The 19632-nt window shown below is 40.5% G+C and overlaps 2 protein-coding genes across 7 annotated transcripts; both read right to left on the bottom strand.

Moving 5' to 3' along the window:
* Positions 1 to 185: 185 nt before the first annotated feature.
* On the bottom strand, positions 186 to 6593 carry LOC129372387 (glucose-6-phosphate 1-dehydrogenase-like). Of its 3 annotated transcripts, XM_055049662.1 has the most exons (13): positions 6383 to 6593; positions 5927 to 5964; positions 5688 to 5796; positions 4434 to 4651; positions 4163 to 4321; positions 3384 to 3509; positions 3212 to 3305; positions 2948 to 3134; positions 2610 to 2845; positions 1938 to 2014; positions 1686 to 1778; positions 1513 to 1578; positions 186 to 310 (listed from the first exon to the last, which is right to left on the bottom strand). In XM_055049662.1, the coding sequence occupies exons 1-13, from the start codon at positions 6491 to 6493 to the stop codon at positions 298 to 300; spliced, it is 1527 nt and encodes a 508-aa protein (XP_054905637.1). In that variant the 5' UTR covers positions 6494 to 6593; the 3' UTR covers positions 186 to 297. The 3 variants fall into 3 exon arrangements, with proteins under 3 accessions (XP_054905637.1, XP_054905636.1, XP_054905635.1); XM_055049661.1 differs by lacking the exon at positions 186 to 310 and having other exon boundaries at positions 1421 to 1578; XM_055049660.1 differs by lacking the exon at positions 186 to 310 and having other exon boundaries at positions 1421 to 1578; positions 2610 to 3134.
* A 204-nt stretch (positions 6594 to 6797) lies between these two features.
* On the bottom strand, positions 6798 to 16568 carry galnt6 (UDP-N-acetyl-alpha-D-galactosamine:polypeptide N-acetylgalactosaminyltransferase 6 (GalNAc-T6)). 4 transcript variants are annotated; one of them, XM_055049658.1, is made up of 11 exons: positions 15579 to 15903; positions 14687 to 15192; positions 14062 to 14234; positions 10791 to 10940; positions 9687 to 9921; positions 9484 to 9601; positions 9187 to 9387; positions 8963 to 9094; positions 8770 to 8871; positions 8503 to 8661; positions 6798 to 7752 (listed from the first exon to the last, which is right to left on the bottom strand). In XM_055049658.1, the coding sequence occupies exons 2-11, from the start codon at positions 15163 to 15165 to the stop codon at positions 7639 to 7641; spliced, it is 1863 nt and encodes a 620-aa protein (XP_054905633.1). In that variant the 5' UTR covers positions 15166 to 15192; positions 15579 to 15903; the 3' UTR covers positions 6798 to 7638. The 4 variants fall into 4 exon arrangements, with proteins under 4 accessions (XP_054905633.1, XP_054905634.1, XP_054905631.1 ...); XM_055049659.1 differs by lacking the exon at positions 15579 to 15903 and adding an exon at positions 15411 to 15533; XM_055049656.1 differs by lacking the exon at positions 15579 to 15903 and adding an exon at positions 16420 to 16568 and having other exon boundaries at positions 6799 to 7752.
* Positions 16569 to 19632: the final 3064 nt, after the last annotated feature.

The raw sequence follows: 19632 nt of genomic DNA, 5'->3' as shown, positions 1-19632 counted from the left end.
TTAAGCTACAAATATATGAAATAAAAAAAGGCATTATTTAATTTTTTTATTAGTGTGGATAAAAGCAGCAACAATTTTCTATGATAAAGAAGAAGAATTTTCTTTGGACTTGAACTACAGCAGCTCGACTCTTCACAAAATCCCAACCATCGGGCTGCAGCATTACTCCTACAGGAAAACAAGCACAAGAGACTCGGATATTTAAACACATGTTCATCAATACTGTTCTTCCCAGACCTTTCTGAATCCTGGGAAAGATCACTGCATGTTCCGATCTCTGTACATATGTTGTATGAGTTAGGTCACACATCTGGTAGAGAAAGGAAAAAAAAAACACAAAATACAAAATCAGATTTCTGCAGGCAGTAGATCAAAACGTCTTGTAAAAGTATTCACATGTGTTGAACTTTCCCACATTTTTAATGTGGTAAACAAAAACTTCAATGTGTTTTTATCTTGATTTTGTGACCAATGTAAAGTAGAGGGAAAATTAGGCATTCTTTGAATTGCTGTTAGCAAATGAAGAAAAAGGAGATCATTAGAAAGAGAAGCGACTATAAGAGGCTCACAGTGTCGGTGGTCAGTCACTTTTCTTAACAAATGTGTGAAAGATTTATGAAAGAATAACTTCAAAGGAAGCAAGGAGATATTTTCTTTTCAGTTTTGCAGCAAGTCATGCCTGGGACTCAGAGAAACAAAAGCATTGTAATGCAAAGCCAGATGAGAAAGCAGTAACAGAGTATTTACAGGAGAGATTTTTCGTTACAGTTCTCAGTTTTCAATGTACTATTTTGTGTTGGTCTGCCGCATAATATAGTTACAAAATGAGAAAACTGGGGGGGGGAATCCATAAGGTATCAAGAGTTGTGGAAGAAGTAGGTGAAGACATAGTGTTGGAGGAATGTTTGGAATGTTTTTAACCATTTCATTAAGCTCAGAAAGAACATTTTTCTTACCTTTGGTTTGACAAATGTCTGTCTCAGTGAACAGTTATCAGGAGAGCCATCTTATCCCAGACTAATCTGTCCAACAAGTCTTCCTGCTTTGTTGACATGTTTCCATGGCTTTATGTGAACTATGACATTGCATGATTTTATTTTGGTGATCTCTGTAAATATCGGTCTGTCAACAGCAGGAAACACCCTTATCATCACCTTGATCTAAACGGTGAATATTTGCTGCACATAGTTCAGCGCTGAACCCTTTAGTCCTTTCTGGTTTTGCATGAGTAAAATATCATTGTATTGTAAACTGTATTTGGGCAAAAGGGTGAAATATGATTTGTTTAGAAAACTCGAATGCACATGCATGTGGAATCACACGAACACTTGGTTATTTCTACATTAACGTGTGTGATCAGGGAGAAAAACGCAGTGCTTTTTTAATGTGCATGCAGACAAAAATCAAATTGGCACAGAAGTGGCTGCTGTAAATTTTATTTGAGAACATCTGTGAATCTGTGCATGCACATCGCACAACTTGGAGAATCAGGCTGTGTGGGGCTGCACCCACTTGTATGTTCCCTCGTAGCGGAAGCCCACCCTCTGAATAAGATGGTCTGATTCACTTGGACCACGACTATGGACACAAAGATAAAGAAAGAGGAGGAAGAAAGAAGATCTTCAGAAATAATTGTGTCTTTTAAATTAACTTCTGTTTGTTTTATGTTTTTAACAAGAGTTTACCTTCCATATGTGTAAGGAATAGGTTGTTTATTTGCAGCTTCTATTTGGTGGAGCAGGGGGGTGAAGATCCTCCAGGCTTCTCGCAACTCATCACTGAAAGTAAAAGAGGGGATGGTTGAGATGAAAATCCGTTTGCAAAATGTCCACTATGCTGACAAATGAACAAGTCTCCAAAAATATGATGTATCTGTTTAATATTTAGGACAAACGTGCCAGTTTTCTTTCTCAGTTACAGTAAACATTGCTGCAGACCTGCGGACAAAGTGCATCTGATTTCCACAGAAGACGTCCAGAATCAGTCTCTCATAAGCATCGGGAAGCTTCACATTCTGCAAATGCATGTCAGTGCAAAGTTACAAAAAACCTGACACAGGAAAATGAAAGAAAATCCAAGGAAAAAAAATGTCAGCAAAAAGAACAAAAACAAGCATACAAATAAAATAAATAGGTTTTATCATAGGATCCTGCAATGGCTTATTTGTTGACAAGATTTTCAAGTCTCATGTTTTTGTTTTTTCTTTGGTATAAAAAATATTATGTAGCGTTTATCAGCATGTTCAATAAAAGTTATCTCAGGCAAAGTAAAAAAGAAAAAGCTTGATAGCTTTCATTTTAATGACCTTGAAGGTGATAGTTATTAATTACATTTCATTGCAATTTTTTCTAAACTATTATATTTCCAAACATTTTGGTTTCGAAGTTGATTTGTATTCCTTGTGATGTATTGCCTCTTGCAGCTACTTTATTCTGGCAAGGTCTTTATTTATTTTTAAATAATCCTCAGTCTTTTTCATCCATTTTAATATATGCTACATATCTACAGGTGGCCAGATGATATTTTTCTGTGCTCACACAAAGTTAAAACAATATTTTAGAATCAATAATTGGAGCAGAATTATAGATTAAAACAAATGTGCTGAGCACCTTGTATCTGCTCTTGTAGGTGAGGTCCAGCTCGGTCTCCTCTGGGCTCATAAAAACTCCAGGCCTCTTGGTCATCATCTTCAGGTAAACAGCCTCGTCCGGCTGCACCCGGACCACCAACTCGTTTCTCTGACAGTGGTCAGCAAAGATGTCTCCGGGTACGTTCGTGAACTGCAGACGCACCTCGGCTTTCCGCTCATTCAGGGCTTTCCCACAGCGCAGAATGAAAGGAACCCCTGATGGATGACCCAGGTGGAGATTAAAACATGGTAACTGCAGGGAAAATTTAGATAGAGAAAGAGAAGCAATGAGGAAAGAAGTCCGGATTGGAGCCTCACCATCCCATCTTTCGTTCTGGACGTAGAGCACTGCAGTTGCAAACGTTGGTGTGCAGGAGCCTTTTGGTACTGTGGGATCATCAAGGTAACCCAGCTTGGCATCGCCCTCTCCTCTCGGATCTCCCACGTACTGACCCAGCACCACATCTGCCATGTTAGGAGGACTTATGCACTTCAGGACCTTCACCTGCAGAACACCAAAAACTAACACTCATCAGCTTTGCGAGGACTCCATAATCTCGTCACTCCCGACAATGCGCCTACCTTCTCATTCCTCACGTCGTCAGGGCTGGTGGATGCAGGTTTCTCCATTGCAATCAAACAGAGCATCTGAAGCAGGTGATTCTGCATGACATCTCTACACACACACACACAAAAGCGCAATTAGGTTTTTGTTCCTGTGAAACTAAAATCTAATTCATAATGCTTACTTCACCTAATTATCCCAAAGCCATCAAAGTATCCTCCACGGCCCTGAGTGCCAAAGGGCTCCTTGAAGGTGAGCACCACACAGGCCACACTGTTCCTGTTCCATATGGGTCCAAACAGGCGATTTCCAAACCTGCAAGAAAGTAAACATGCAATAAACAAATAAATTTAAAAAATCTGAAACAAACCACAAGATGGAAGGTTTCCGCTTATCCAAGCAGCTGGCTTTCAGGTTAGAAAACACAGCTGGGTAGGAAAGGGCTGGATTTCCCTGGATGGATTTCACAGAATAAAAAGTAATTTAAAAATCAAAGGGCGGGGGGAAAATGTGTGTATATTTGCATTTGCAAATTGTAAGAACCTATGTCTGAACCAAAAAACAGATGCGCAACAAGCCTGGATGGTAAAAAGCAATGCTGTCTGAACTGAAATTACTCTAAAAAAAAAAAAGATAAGCCATTTTTATAACTACTAACCATAATTAAAGAAAGACAATCTAATTACTGCTGCAAAGTTTCAGAAATTTTAAAATAAGAGAAAAAATATTTTCCGTGTAGAACCAGGTACTTAAGTTCTTTTCACACTAAAAGCAATAAAAAAAAAAATAAAAAAATAAAAAAAAAACATTATGTATATATAAGCAAATCATTTTTAGCCTGATGAAGAAGAAAATATTGTGAAGTCACCAGAGGCTTCCAGGCAAAAACTTTGTTTTGGGAGGATGGATTTTATCTCAGCGTAATAACATTTTCGAGCAAATTGAAAATGTGAAGGTGACGTTGTTACCTGAGAACCATGAGGTTCTGAACCATTTCTTTTCCCAGGTAGTGATCTATGCGGTAGATCTGGTCTTCTCTGAACAGGTTAGAGAGGTGGGCTGAAAGCTCCTGGGAGCTCTGGAGGTCATGACCAAACGGCTTCTCAAAGATTACCCTGTTCCAGCCTCTGCTGCGAACAAATCAGATTAGAAAAAAAAAAAAAAAAGACAAAAACAACAACAACAACAAAAAAAAAGAAAACGTGCAGCGCTGTTTTTCAGGAATGGAAATGTACTGACTTGCAGCTCATGCAGTGGTTTCTGATGTTTGTGCTGACTTGGTGGTAGACGGTAGGGGGCAGCGCCAGGTAGAAGAGCCGGTTGGCGGTTTCCCCTCTGGGCAGAGATGACAGATGGCTGTCGAGTCGTTCAAAGGAGCTGCCAACATCATAGCGACCACTCAGATAGGAGTTCCTTTTGAAGAAGGCTGATAGACTATCGAGTTCCTCGTCAGTCACCTACCAAGGAAACCTAAAAGTTATCCCTGAAGACCTTGAACTTGCCTAAAAAGTATTCCCACCGCTTGATCTTCACATTTTGTCTCTCTGCCACCATAAACATGAGTGTGTTTTATTGAGACTTTATATGTGAAGGCTAAATTGTTATCTATTCATTTTTAATTGCCACTTTGTCCATGAGGGGTCACAGTTTGACTGGTGTCCGTCTTCGTCAGTCATTGGGCAAGAAGTTGGGTACACCCTGGACTGTGACAGGGACACACACAGGCTCAGATTAAAGCCTCATTTCAAAAAGGCCAGATGAGCTAACATGCATGTTTTTGACTGTGGGAGATGAAAGCAGGAGAGAACGCACACATGCAAGGGAGAACAAGCTGCATGCAAAAAGGCCCAGGCCAGAACCTGATCCCTCTTTCATACAGAATTCATTCAGCAGTGATACAAACAGTCTTACATCCTAATAATAATATGCTTTATTTATTTATTTTTTTTCTTACAAATAAAAATAGTTGTTTTTTTTTTCTTAGAATCAGCCAGCTCAAAACTGTAAAACTACAGGCTATGTCTCTGTCAGCACTGAACATTGATGGAAAGCATCTATTAGCAGGAATGTTAAATCTTACTTAGATTTTGGTCTGTGCTTTGACTGATTCATTTGAACATGTGAATATGCTTTGACATAAACCATTTCATTGTGCCTCTGGGTTCATGTTTAGTGTCGATTTACTGCTGGAAAGTGAATGCATTCTCTAGTCTCAAATATTCTTTCCACCTCTAACAGGTTTTCCCATCAGATTATTTGGCTTAATTAATTTCTAATCAATATTGAGAATTTTTGGTATCTTCCAACAGCAGCACTTTCCTCAGTGTTTGCCACACTTTTTAGATTTTCACTAGAAAAATCTTTAGTTGTTACAGCATAGCACTACTTTGTGCTGGTCCAACTTTGTTGTGATGTAAAAAAGTTCTAGGGGTGTGAATGCTTTCCAAGGCCCTGTTATCTGTAATAGTGTCTCAACAAAGACTGAATAAATACCTTCATATGTGGAAGACATGCCGCCTTAATTTTCTCTACAGTCAGGTCAGAGCGGGCAAATCCCACGATATAGATGTCCTCTGGGAGCAGGCCATCTTTGAATAACCACCTGAACAACAGGCAGAGTCAATCCAAAGCAGCCATGTGGAAACCTTTGTCCAAGGGTCAAACTCTGAAGTAAACAACTTTAAAGCAGCTCTGCGAGTCAGGTAGTTTGTAAGCTGCAGGTTTTCACTCACCACAAAGTCGGATAAATCTTCTTCTTGGCAAGATCTCCCTGTGCAAACAATACATATAGTGGCTTTATTCAAAAGTCTCAGCAGCTTTTAGAGTCGGGCACAAAGCAATCTATCATGAGTCTAAAGCAGAGATAAGAGCTGAAAAAAAACCCAGTCAAAGTCTAGGAGAGAGAAAAAAGAGTAAGAAAAATGTGTTTGGATGAGAAAAAGAAAAAAATCTATTTGCAAGATGTTATGTACAACATGAATGAATACAAAGAGAAAAACAATGCAGACTGAAAACGGTCAGGAAATTGAAGATAGTGAAATGTCAAAGTTTTAATTTTTTTTTTCCATCTCATTCTCTCATTAGCACAACTTTGTCTTCCAACACTTGAAACCGAAATGGTTACAATTTGTTCAAATCCTCAAACGATCTGGCTAAGAACAGTCAAATTATTGCCAGGTTTTACTCACAGACGCTCCCAGGACTATAAATACGTGTGTGCTGGAATGACTCGACTGTTTGTCTCCATAAAGCTCCTTCCTGAGCTCCCCAAACACCTCTGACTGAGTTAAGGGCTCCATACTCCTCTCCTGAGCAGACCGCTGTCTTAACGGTGACCCTCCTAGTAAATCACAGACTGACCTGCTGAGTTTTACATTTTCTCTGTGGCCTCGACAATCTCTGCAACTCTGTGCTGCCACCTATTGCTGCAGAAGGAAATGTGTACCTATTGAAACGTGTGTCATTTCTTATTGTGTGAATTTTTAGGAAACATTTTGTTCTCTACTTCCTTTTATTTGAAGGAGTCTTTACACGACTTCGCATCCGGTTTGGTGATCTTGTGCATTTCGTTAAACTCACATTGCAGGTTTTGTAGGACAAAACAAAAGCAGTTTTCTGGAATGTGTCTCTCCAGAGTCACTCCCTAAATAGTGGGGAGAAGACTTCCGAGAAGCTTTATGTGCTTTATTGATGGGGGACTTCTTATCAGCATGAAGACATTCTTAACACAAAATCTTGAGGTTTTGGTTTAATATCTGTAATAACCATATGAATTTAGTTTATCCTTCAGTATACAAAATATCAGACAATTTTCCCAGACTTTGTGCAAGTATGATAAACAGTCAACAGACCAATTTTACTAGAAAGACATGTATGCAAAAATGTGCCTTTGGAAACTGTTTCCTAGACGGTTAAAATAACTTGTTTATAATAAAAAGTTATTTATAAAACTTCATAACGTCATTAAAAAATATTAAAAAACAAACATTTCATCTTCTTGCGATAAAATATTTCCACATTCATCACCGGACACAACAAAAAAATCACAATCGTATACCGTTCTCTTTTCTTTTTCTTATTAGAGTGTAAAACAAGTGAATTAAAGTCATTGCAGTTCAGAGCCTTTTTAAAGCTGCCACTGCTAAAGGCAAAGTTCAAACATGTCCAAAGTTCCCCAAACCACAATAAGAAGAGTTTCCTGAGTGTCATCCATAAATAAAATAAAAATATTTATACCCAAATGAGGGTTTTCATTTTTCTTTCTCTTTTTTCTTCAACCAGGCATCGGGTCTGTATTGTCCTCCATCCTTTCCTGGTCATCAGTATGGCCGCCTGCCCAAAGCTTTCCAGCATGTCCGTTTGGATCTGTAATGCTTCAGCTCTAAGCTGCTGAGTCTGATGACAGGGAGGGGACCAGAGGTCACCTGTTGGGTAGACTGTGGGGTCAAGAGAAACTCCATTGCTGGAAGGGATCTGCAGCATTACAGTGGTCCATCTGAACCTGAGCCCCTCTCAGCTGTAAGCACCTCCCACTGCTTGGATTCTTCAGAAGACTTTCCTGAAACAAAACAATAAGCAAAAGCAACATGAAAGCTCAGCTTAGTGCATTAATGCACTTAACAATTGTATTTATTCAATGTATACTAAAACAGATTTGACATTCTGTTGTCCTTTTTAATGAGAAACCCTGGCACCTTATGCTGCAGCAAGTGATGCTAGCATAACCCTAACCCCTAACGCTAACCCTTAGCATGCATTTCTGGAGTTAGGCAGACAACTGCCTAATTATTTCGCTATTTTCTTAAAGTGTACAAAAGCTAAGACCTAAAGCTTTCTGGGTTTAATTGTTGCACCATGTTTTTCTGAGCAGCATTGCCAGGCAGCTGCTATTTGGGTCCCAGCAGAGGAATGAAGTCGGTCCGGATGAGCCCACGACTGCAAACCTTTGAAGGCTGCTTACAGCCAACGTATAAAGTCACTGATTTTCTAATGGACGCTCTGCAGAAAAAGAGAAAATCTTTACAACGTTGCACAATAAAAAAAAAAAGTTGGTTTCTGCAGATAGTTTTACTGATTTCTGAAAAACATTTAAAGTGTGACGTGTGTCTAGGATTGCAGTCAGAATGTTGTGGATGTTTTCCCCATTTCACATTTTATCAGAGTATCATTTTAAATAATTTTGAAGAAATTAAAGAGACTTTATAAAAGTTAAAGCTCCATTTGAATGAACCTTATTTTACAAAACATATAGGTGTAAATGTTATGCTCACAGTGTTGAACTGCAGTAAGGATCTGAAGCGTTGCTCACCTCTGTAAAGACCCATTCCTGCTGAGGTGACAAACTGGTCCCCCTCCCCTTCAGCTGGCACAGCTCAATCTTCACTGGTTCTGACTGATCATTGGCATGGAGACACAGCTGCTTCCCGATGTTGTGACGCAGCTCTTTGTGGGACGAATACTCAAAGTACTACAAATACAATCATCTAGTTAGAACCAACCAAAAATAGATGACATCCAATCATCTTCAAATCTTTTTTTTTTCCCATTTCCTGCTAGTAAAGGAGAGTTCCTGTACCTGGTTTCCTCCCATGTTGTGACACGGGTACATGATCACAGCTTTACCCCCCTGGTTGTTCTCGCCGACATCCAGGCAAGTCCTCGATCCAGAGTTTCTGATCTATGACAAGCATGGACACGAATCAAGAAAAATGCAAACTGAGCCATGCATCTAACGTAACATACTGCTGATGCTCAGAAAATCGACTCACTGATCCGAATTTTTCTGGCTTCAGGTCAGGAATGAAGATCTCTGGGTAGATGGTGTTCAGGTACCAGGTGAAGTTCTTGCACTGCAGCCTGTTCCTCAGGTTGAGGCGATCAGAGATGTCTCCATATTTATGCTATTGTAAAAAAAATAATAAAAATAGATCTGTGGTCAAAACACGACGAGTCGTATAGGAGATTGATGGAGCGTTAAAATTAGAAGACAGACCTCACTAGCCATCACTGCGGCGTTTCTGTTGCGCCGATAGAAGATCTTCTTAAAATCATCCATCCAGACTTCAGCAAGGCGCACCTGGTTGCGAGTGATGACCTCAGTGCCCTTGGGGAAGGTGTGCGGACTTTTGGTGCGGAAAACGTGGCCCACCACCGAGCAGGGAATGATCTCCAGCTGACCCCCACACTGCCACACCTTCACACATAAATGTTTGGAGAAAATGTCAAGGTAACTTAATGATTAATGTGGACAATTGGGAGGGGGGTCGTGGGAGAGATAAGAGAGACTGACCCTGAAGGACATTTCCACATTTTCTCCGCCCCAGATCTCCATCTTGTCATCATACGTTCCGATGTGCTCAAAGTACTTCTTTGAGATTGAGAAAAGGCCTCCGGCAAAAGTAGGTGTTCTGAAATTTTCATGAGAATCCAAAGGCTTCAGGTGTTTAAATGATTCAGAACTTTAAAGAGTGAAAACAACATGATCCATCTTACTTTACAGGATAGGTTTCATCCTTGCGGAGCCTCTTTGCCTCCTCGGGTATCGGCTCCCAGCCGAACGTCAGGCTCCAGTCGAAGTTCCCTCGGTTGTACGCGCGGTTGGTGGCCACGGGTTTGTTGAACTGAAAGGAGTTCAGGTCAATGGTGGTGATCTCTGGGCTGACTACGGCGGTGGGTTCTTCAACTATCCGGGCCAGGAGAGGCTCCAACCAACCGTGAAAACACTCACCTGAGCATGAAAAAAGGGAAAGGAAAGACTTACATTTTTCTACAAACGCCCTTTTGCACAAACTAGCGTACTTTTCTGGTGGCAAGTTTACGATCTCTCATTACACCCATGAATTTACTATGATGTATTTTTAGAATATATCACAGTAGCAATTATTAACTTTTATGAATTTCACAAAACAAGAATTGGGTTTGAAATCAACAGGTCAAAGTGATGCATACAAACTCTAATACATTTCTTAGTATGTTGCAGAAAAACCAAAGGCTTGTCGTAGCCGTCAATGAAGTTCCTTTAACCTTTCTTCCAATCAAAAAGAATAACATTTTGTTTAAATTGGTTGATTTCTTTTTCTACCATTGGTGCTGGGTATTGCACAAAGTGGACAGGATAATGAAAAGCATTCTGTAACGTTACCTCAGATCTGCGCCCAGATGGCTGTGAACTTGTGTTTTAACGGTGGCTCTGAATTTAAATGAACTCTAAGTATTTGACAAAGAGAACATGGTAGAAACAAGTGTGCCTGGGAATTTTTGTTACACACATTGATCCAAACATTAAAGGGTATTGTAGTTACATTTTTATATATTTGAAATCCTGTTATATTTTAGCAGGAAATTCAAATTTGTGCACGCAGTTCTTGCTTTGAAAAATCTGTAAAGACAGCACTGCTGAGATTATGCACATTTATTGCAACTCTTCTATCAACAATGTCGATTTAGGATTCAAGTTTATGCCAGATACTTAAAGCTCAACCACTTTGTTTCACATTGTCTGTTACTGTCATTTCAGGCAGCTGTGTGCAACCCATCACACCGGCTGCGACTTGTGCATCGCAGCCAACCGCACTGTGTGTATAGAGGTTTCCTTACAGTGCGCATCAAGGAAGGTGAGCACTTCAGCTGTAGCAATGCTGGCTCCCAGCAGCCTGGCTGTGATGAGGCCTTTCCTCTCTGGCTGCCTGACAACACGGACGATCTTAAACTGCTCCACAAACAACTCCAGCTTCTCCTTCAGGTGGTCTGTGAGATACAAAACATGTGTTAGAACAGCGAAGCTACGACGCACATCAGTTATGGCACATGAGCGACAAGCCTTCAGTCTAAATGACTGAACACCTCGCTGACGAGAAGACATAAAAGTCAAACATTCATCCGGCTTAGACGAACAATAGCAACGAAATAGAAACACTTCTGGTAAAAGTGGGTCAAACTTCCCCTCAGAGAGCTTTTGTGGCCACAGTAAACGGCACATATTTCTCAGTGTCAGGCTGAACAAACGCCGTGGCCACAAGGAACGAAGTTCTGCAGCAGAGAGCTGAAGCTCTGGCGAATAAAAAGAGAAGTCGGAGTAAAGAAGGAAATGTCTGCGTGCAGCTGGGAGGAAAACAGTGATAGATTATTTATTAATAAATAAGACATTTATTAAGAAATAACAGATCATCAGGTTGCGGCATGAATGACTTGTTTTTATGTGCACTTTGAAAAGGTATTCATGTCACTTTAAATGATCAGGTTTTATGTGATAAAATAAAAATAAAGTAGAACATTATTGTAGAGTGGAAGGAAAATTATGCATGGGTTTAAAATTGTTTAATAATAATAAAACAATGAAACAGCTTATAGACTCCCTCCCTCATATAACGCATTAAACCCTATACCTTCTTTATGAATAGATTAATAATTTTGCAAAGAACTATATGTACAGAACAATAAAAAGGGAATCATTTTTAGTTTTTGGTGCAATGAATGAAATCATATGAATCCTAAAGGTAATAAAATTAACATGACACAAATATGAAATGAATGAACTTTAAAGGCAAAAGTACTTGCTGCACAGTTGCACCATCTCTCAAATAAAAAGACAGTGACGTGTTGGGAATCTTTCAAATTTCTTTGTTTTAGCGCTTTGTATCAGTTACAAGAAAAAAAAAAACAAACCTGAGTGTTAAAATAATCACACGAAAAGGCTCAAAGTTCACGTTTTCAAGAAACTGTTTTATCATCCCAGCCGGACGTGGATTTGTTTAAAATAATAGTTACTTGTAAAGAGGAGATTCGGGAGCTTTAAAACAAGCAAGCAAACAAACGTTTTCAAAAGCACCCACTATAAGATTGAATGAACAAATTATTTAAAACAAAGACATGCTGATGTAGATACAGAGAGAAATGCAGAAGAACAGAAAACCAGGACAAAAAGGAAAAAACAAAGAAACAAAAAGAAACACCCTGATTCTTTCCTCCATCTTGAGAAGGTTGGGATTATGTAGACAGAATTATTTTCATTGCCATAGGCATTTCATATGATCATCAGCAGCATGTTTCTGTCCATTTAAGTTATACAGGGATATTTACTTTAACACAGGAAATTTGTCACTTGTGTCTAAAAAGGTCGATATGTTCCTGAAAGGTGCCCTGGCCCTCGAATTTGAATTTGCAGCACTTATCTTGAGTAAAACACAAATTCTTGTGGCGCTGCTGTGACACAGTCGTTTTCTTTGAGTCCCAATTATTTGTACAACCTGTTTGCTGCAGAGTGAGTCAGCTGCTGACATCCTGAGTAAGCCTGATGCTGGGTCACCTTTCACAGCGCAAGAAGGCAGTTGATTTGATCTCAAGACAAGGAATGATGCTGTTTAAATAGCTGCACATAACCGGATCCTGGGTGGATTTTGTTTCCTCCTACAGCGTTTTGTTTGTTGGACGGCTGGCGCCAAACATGAGGACCGTTAATGCAGGATGAAAACAAACCAATATGATTGGCTTGCACTCAACTGCAACACCAAAGCAGGATATCCAAGGATGAGAAAACACGACACTGATATTAGCTGCATTTTCACCGTAAATGCAAAACTCTATTTTTCTAGGAACAGAGTAAGGATTGACCTGAGGACCTTATCTATGTGTTGGCCTCACATTTGAAGCGGGCTGGTGTGTTTATGTTGAAGATCTGAATCCCATTTTTATTGGAAGCAGATGGGAATAAATGGATAATGCAGCATGCTTCAGTAAACATGATATAGGCCTACTGACTATATTATGGTTAGTTGCAGATATTTTAAAGAAAATGTTATTTCGCAGTCCGTTTTCACAAAAATTCACAATTTGGAGCTTATCACTCTAAATGCCTCAGTGGAACTGGAAACAACATTTGGTGACTGCATTAACCAGAACAAGGTCAAAATAAATAAATATCTGCAATATTAATATATGAATTACATTGTGCTTATGAGTTATTCTACTGTTCTAGTTGAAGACGCAGATGTTAGCAGAGTTCTCAAAACATCTGCAGCTTTAGCAGAAGATGTGTTCAGGATGGGACCATATCTAAAAAAAAAAAAAAACTTTGTGGCAAAAACAGGGTAATGGTCAATATTCTGAGAAATCATTTACCTTTAAAGAAAACTTTAAATGAACCTCATGTCTCTATGGTAAAGGATGGAAAACCCCAAACAATGTGAACGAATAATAATAAAATCTAATCAGCAATCCCTAATTGGAATATATGCTGAAATGTCTTCAGTAGATATAATTTATTAAATGCTTGACATTTTCAAGTAGTTGCAGTTAGCATGCTTGATCCTTGTTATAATTTCAAAAAGTCATAATTTATCTTGTAACAATTTTCTATGCTGAATGTTTGTGGGACAAAACTAGAAAAGTTTCTCCCCCACAAATAGGAAACTAGGTGCAGCACTCAACGCTGTCTCTCTTTAGCTAAATATTATTGTAAAAGTACAGTAAAAAAAAATTTAATTAACAAAACATTGACAGCAAAAACGTAACCCTGCTCTAAAACAGCAGCCGGCAAACAGTAAGTTTAAGCTTGATGTACTAAATTAAATAAGTGTAATAACTTTTCATGCTTTTGAAAAATGCCAGCACAGACTGTTATTTAATTAATAACACAGTCTTCTGGCACTTCTGCAATAGACTGACAGTTTATGCTCCTGTTGTTTCGGATTCACTTCTCTTCAAACTAATAACATTTGAAGAGGAGAATTAATTATTAACAGAGGTGCAGTTCTGGATGATTTCCTGTGTAAAAATGTGAATTTGCAGGGTTTATTACTCTCAGGCTGACATTTACTTTCCACTCTCCGTTCCTATTTGCTCATCTTCCACGTGTTCACTATGTGTTCACCTGCAGTGCTGGCGTCGTCTACCAAGATGATCTCCTTCAGCATGGCGGCGGGAGATGTGTGCAGGACGCTGTAGACCGTCCTGAGGAGCGTGGACCAGGCCTCGTTGTGGAAGACAATGATGACACTGGTGGTGGGCAGAGGAGGGCAGTGAGGAAACTTCCTGTCCACACACCTGGAGAGAGAGTGGGAGGCATATCTGATGAATTGAAAGTCACACAAGGTCTCCCACATCGACACATAGGAGACGAGTGTTTTCAGATATTCAGTGTTTTCATAGTTGTAGTTTGAAATGTATTAGCGAAGCGCATCATGAAAAGCGGTTTTGGCATCCTGTAAAATGAAACGTAAAGGATTACAGTCTGGGTGTGTCGATGGGAGTATTTACTCTGACGTGTCGGTCTCTGTTATTGCACACTCAGAAGTTTAGCAACACGGGCTTACTAAGCCCGGGAGGTTAATAAGAAAAATTGTGAAAATGTCTGTAAATCATTGACCTGTGAGAAGACGGCTCTCTCTCAGATCGAGACAGAGCTGTATCCTCTTATGTCTACATGTCAACACCGTTGTTGGTACAACAGCAATTAGTACAGCCAAGAAAGGATTAGTTTAAAGACTTCGGCTTACTCCGGCGGTCTTGTGTCTTCCCCGAGATTGCGGCTGAGCGAGATCCGGTCGCTGGCAAACTGGTTGAAGCAATGCCTTGTCATGCCCTCCTCCTTCTCCTTCTCCTCCTCAGGTGTCATGTTGTCCTTCACGAACGCTCTCCCGTCAGCCCCGGGGCTTTGCGGGTCCTGCGGCGGTCTCTCCAGGTGAGGTTTGAGCTCAGCCTGAGAGTAGAATCCGGAGGGGCATTTAACGTCCTCCGTGGGCTGCGCCTGCACCGGCGGGGGCTGCGGAGCTCCAATCTGGAAGCCTATGTTGTTCACGGCATTCCGCACCATGACCATAACCTCGTCCCGTCTGTGGGCCAGGTCTTGTAGCCAGGGGTCTCCGGAGTTTGAGGAGCCAACGTCCCTCTGGAGAACCACCAGGACCACCATAAAAAGAGTTCCCCCGAGGAGGACCAGCTTCAGAGGAGACAGACGCCGGCGTATCAGACGCATTTTTCAGATTGGCCGATCCCTTGGAGGCTGCGAAACAGGAAAGCACAGAAACTCTCTTGAGTTTGCCTCCTTGGCAACTGCTAAAGGCCACCACTTACATCCAGGCCTTTCAACAACACGCTCTCCTGTTACCATCACCCTCTTTCTACCTGGTACACATTCACTAACCTTTTCTGGATGAAACCAAAGATATCAAAGCAGGAGAGGGGGGAAAAAAAACAAAAAACAAAACAAAACATTCAAACCGGTTTGTGCGTCTCAACAAGTGCCATAGCAGCCGGTGATCCAGTCAACCCTGCTCCTCCTCCCTGCTGGTCTCTTCAGGAAAGAGTCCCGCAGGGCGAGAGCGGAGAGCAGGGAGGTGGTGAGAGTGAACAAACACACCACACCTCTCAGCGAACACCTGAACTCACCTGCTCTGTGGCTACAGTCAGCCAGGACCCACGTGGCAGCAGGTGAGGCTCACCCTATGGCTCCCACACCAGTTAATAAGTGACACGCACTTGTTGTTTTCAATCTCACCAGGCGAGTCCACCTCACCGCTCAATGACGAGCTGTCATTTGCAACAGGAACTAAGATCTGCTACGTGGAGCGTGACATAACTCCGACCAGCTTTTGTACAATAGCTGTTTCCTGCTGGGTGAAACAGGATATATCAGTGCAAAGCAGGACATCTGGATGTCCTCTGGTGATCACTGTCCAAGAGAAGACTCTTACTTGGTCATAATTAATTTAATATATTCAGCAGGGCTTTGTAATTGATTCAGGGGGGACCCTTCAGTGTTCAGGAAAAGGCACTTTAAAGTCTGATCTGAGCTTGTCTAAGGCACAAAGGCAGCCCTTGCACTTCAGTGACAAAAAATTAAACGAGTTCTACCAGTTGAAATAAATATAAACTGACTCTACAAGCAACAGTTCAATCAGTTTTATTTTCTTTTTCTCCAGGAAATGAAAGATACTACAGATTCAGCACACTGTGTGGTCTATAAGATGTTAATAAACAAGGAAAGACTTTTCAGCTCTTCACGCTTCACAGCTAAAATGAAAGAGGAAGAGTTGATGGCAAATGTCCTGCTTTCAGTGACTGAGCCGTGGAGGATCACAGAGCAGCTTCCACGCTTTAAAGCGTCACGTTCAACACGTCGAGCGTCAGAGAGCCGGGTTTTCTATATCGACACCACTCGGGGTCCATTGCACCTCGGAAGTTTAACTAACTAAATAACTAAATAAATAAATAAATAGTCGCTACTTACTTCAATGAACAGAGCAGGCAGACTGTCGGCACACCTGCTCCAGGTGCTCCTCCTCGGTTTGCGCGTTCAGCAGCCGCGTTTCTGCTCACTTCGTGGATGACGGCCGACCGGCCTCCTGTCTGTCGCCCGCAGCTCCTGAACAGGTGCCATTTTCGCAAAATAGGAACGAGTTGAAGTGGGGCCCCTGCTGGCGGATTGCGTGCAGAGCTGCAGGGCGCCACGCGGCGGAGGTCACGCAGTGAGGCTGCTTCATTTGAAACTCATCATTTGTTCTTGTTGATTTGGAATGATTGATGAAGCTACGTTTCTCAGTTAGTTTTAGTTTTACGCGAAAAATAAACCCCAACATCTAAACAGATAGACTCGAATAAATAAACGAATAAAAGTGATTATAAATGGACAGCTCTCATCACAGATTGTGCATCCAAGCCCATGAGGGTAAAGTTGAGTGTAAGGAAGAAGTGTAAATGCAGAGGCAGGCCCAGTCTGTCTGAAGCATTGTCTCTCCAGGAGATCAAAAGTTACGGACTTAGATTTTGTTTAAGAAACAGGGACTCCATATTTCAGATTGCATAGACCCTTATCACCAACAAGACATGTGACTCTAAACAAAAGAAGTGAAATTTTTCCCATGGTGTGACAGAGTGGTCAGTGACTTTATTGTAGGAGTCAAGAATGCAGATTTATTTCCATTTTAATGGCCTCCAAAAACAACATAATCAGTTGGTTGATTTGGTCCAATGTGTTTCTTTGGTGACTTTTCTGTGATTTTCTCTCTCTCTCTCTCTCTGTCTCTCTCTCTGTCTCTCTCTCTCTCTCTCTCTCTGTCTCTCTCTCTCTCTCTCTCTGTCTCTCTCTCTCTGTCTCTCTCTCTCTCTCTCTCTCTCTCTCTCTCTCTGTCTCTCTCTCTCCCTGTCTCTCTCTCTCTCTCTCTCTCTCTCTCTGTCTCTCTCTCTCTCTGTCTCTCTCTCTGTCTCTCTCTCTCTCTCTCTCTCTGTCTCTCTCTCTCTCTCTCTCTGTCTCTCTCTCTCCCTGTCTCTCTCTCTCTCTCTCTCTCTGTCTCTCTCTCGCTCTCTCTCTCTCTCTCTCTCTCTCTCTCTCTCTCTCTCTATATATATATATATATATATATATATATATTATATATATATATATATATATATATATATGCAATTCAATTTTTAAATTGTAAGGCGATTCAAGAATTTCTTTAACATGCATGAAAGAATCCCAGCCACCCTCCAGGTATGTTTCTGAACAGAGAATAACAATATCACGTGGCATAAAGCTCAAAAAGTCAGTTTTACGTGACAGCCCCCCTTTAAAGTTTGTGGTTGAAATCTAAAAAAATTCAACCCACCCACATCTGTGCGTCAGAATAACCAGCGGTGAATGTATATAACAATACAACTCATGTTCTTGTGTTGTTTCTCTATCAGAGTGACATTAGCGGTTTTTTCATCAGGGATTAGGAGGAATTTATGTCACTTAATTAATGTTCACCATAGAGTGCTGTAAGTTAACACTGCCATAAGTTCAAAGCAAATACATTATTCATGCTCAAGCAATTAAATACTCTCTCCTGTATCACCCTCTTGAAATTGTAGACCGTCTTATTCAAGAAAGGAGATGGATGTTTCTCTCGGATTACTGTCACTCGGTGCAGTCTTGATTGCAGGTTGTCGATTGAGATGGGAGATAACGGAGAGAACGCCACAGAGCAGAACTGAACCACAGCGAAGCCTTGGCAATAATATTAAGCCTTAGAATAAATTAATCTTCTGTTGCAGTTGGAGAAACCTGCTGAAAGAATGATGGAAAAAAACCAACTGTATTCAGTGCTGTTAATACTTTGTTCAACCTTTTTTTTACATTTCATGATGGCACTTAATATTTCATAAAAGGATCTTTTCCTGTAATATTTGTCTGGATCATTCAGAGTCCTGGGTTGCTTCCTCGGGTCTCCTCTTCACCATTTATTCTGGACATGGACTTTGGGATGATATGATTGCTTTTGTGCCTTTTGAACTATTTTTAGGTTGACACATTTTGGTTAGCTATCCTGTTAAAGAACCAGTGAAAAACTATTTTCTGTTTCTTGTAGATTTGGCATTTTAAATGTCTCACAAATTTCCTGTGTGGTTTTCGAAAAGCCACACAGGAAATCCCAGTTCCTCCATGCTTGACAGTGTGCATGATGTGCTTTTCCATATATTCACCTTACCAGTTTGCTCAATCTTCGTCTAATTTTGCCAAAACACAATGTTGAGTCAAACTCCCAGATGCCTTTTGCAAACTCTACATGTTTGTGGGATGGAAAGTGGTTTTTACTTGGCATTTCTCAGAATAAACCTGGTTGGCAATGCAGAGAGCTTTAAAGCTGGTTCTAGACTTGGTGACTCTAAGATCCCCTTATTTGGTTCAATTCTCTAATAATGAGATTTCAGTGATTTTTTAATGTTCTTATAATCTTCCTCACTGATGAAAAGAAGCTGGCCTCTTATCCAGCTACCATTTGGACTTTTGGACTGTGCAAGGAATCGTTTTTAAAGATATCTTTGTCTTCAGCGCTTCAGCAAACAGATCTAGTGCTCTCAGTTGCTAGCCAGCTGCTTCGCGACCAGTGGAAAACGTTCAGCTGGATGTTTGCATGTATTCAGAATGGCCTTGCTTTTTCTGTTTAACTTGTTTCCAACTTTCATACTTGATGGACTGCTAGCATCGCAGCCAACGGTCTGCTAATATTTGGCAAGGCTGCCAAAGTAATCTGAAAGGAGGTCCGTCCGGGAGAGCAGGTTGTTAAAAGGGTCAGTAAAGCCAATGAACTGAGAAAAAGGCATATTTTAAGCCAATCAAAACAACCTACAGCAACTTTTAAAAACACAGCAGTATTCACACGGGCGTCATTTAAAAAGGGGCACTTGTTAAATTTATTATGTAATAGTATTTCTGCTACTACCACTACTGTCTTACTAAATTACATTCAGACTGAAATAATTGAAATAAACTTTTCGCACAATTTCAACAAATATCAAATTTTATTAATTTGCCCCCAATAATCGGGATACTAACTTTGAATATTGCTACATGAGTACTGAGTAATTAAAAGACCATCAACACTTTGATCAAGTTAAAAATAATGTTACATTTATTTCATTGTTTACCAATAGAGCTTATTACTTAGAGAGATGCATTATGTAAAACATTTGCTCT

The sequence above is a fragment of the Poeciliopsis prolifica genome, unplaced genomic scaffold (genome assembly GCF_027474105.1).
Source record: "Poeciliopsis prolifica strain line A6 unplaced genomic scaffold, Auburn_PproV2 SCAFFOLD029, whole genome shotgun sequence".
Classification (NCBI taxonomy): domain Eukaryota; kingdom Metazoa; phylum Chordata; class Actinopteri; order Cyprinodontiformes; family Poeciliidae; genus Poeciliopsis; species Poeciliopsis prolifica.
Note: the sequence above shows the minus strand (reverse complement) of the source record. Positions and strands in the feature narration are given on the sequence as shown.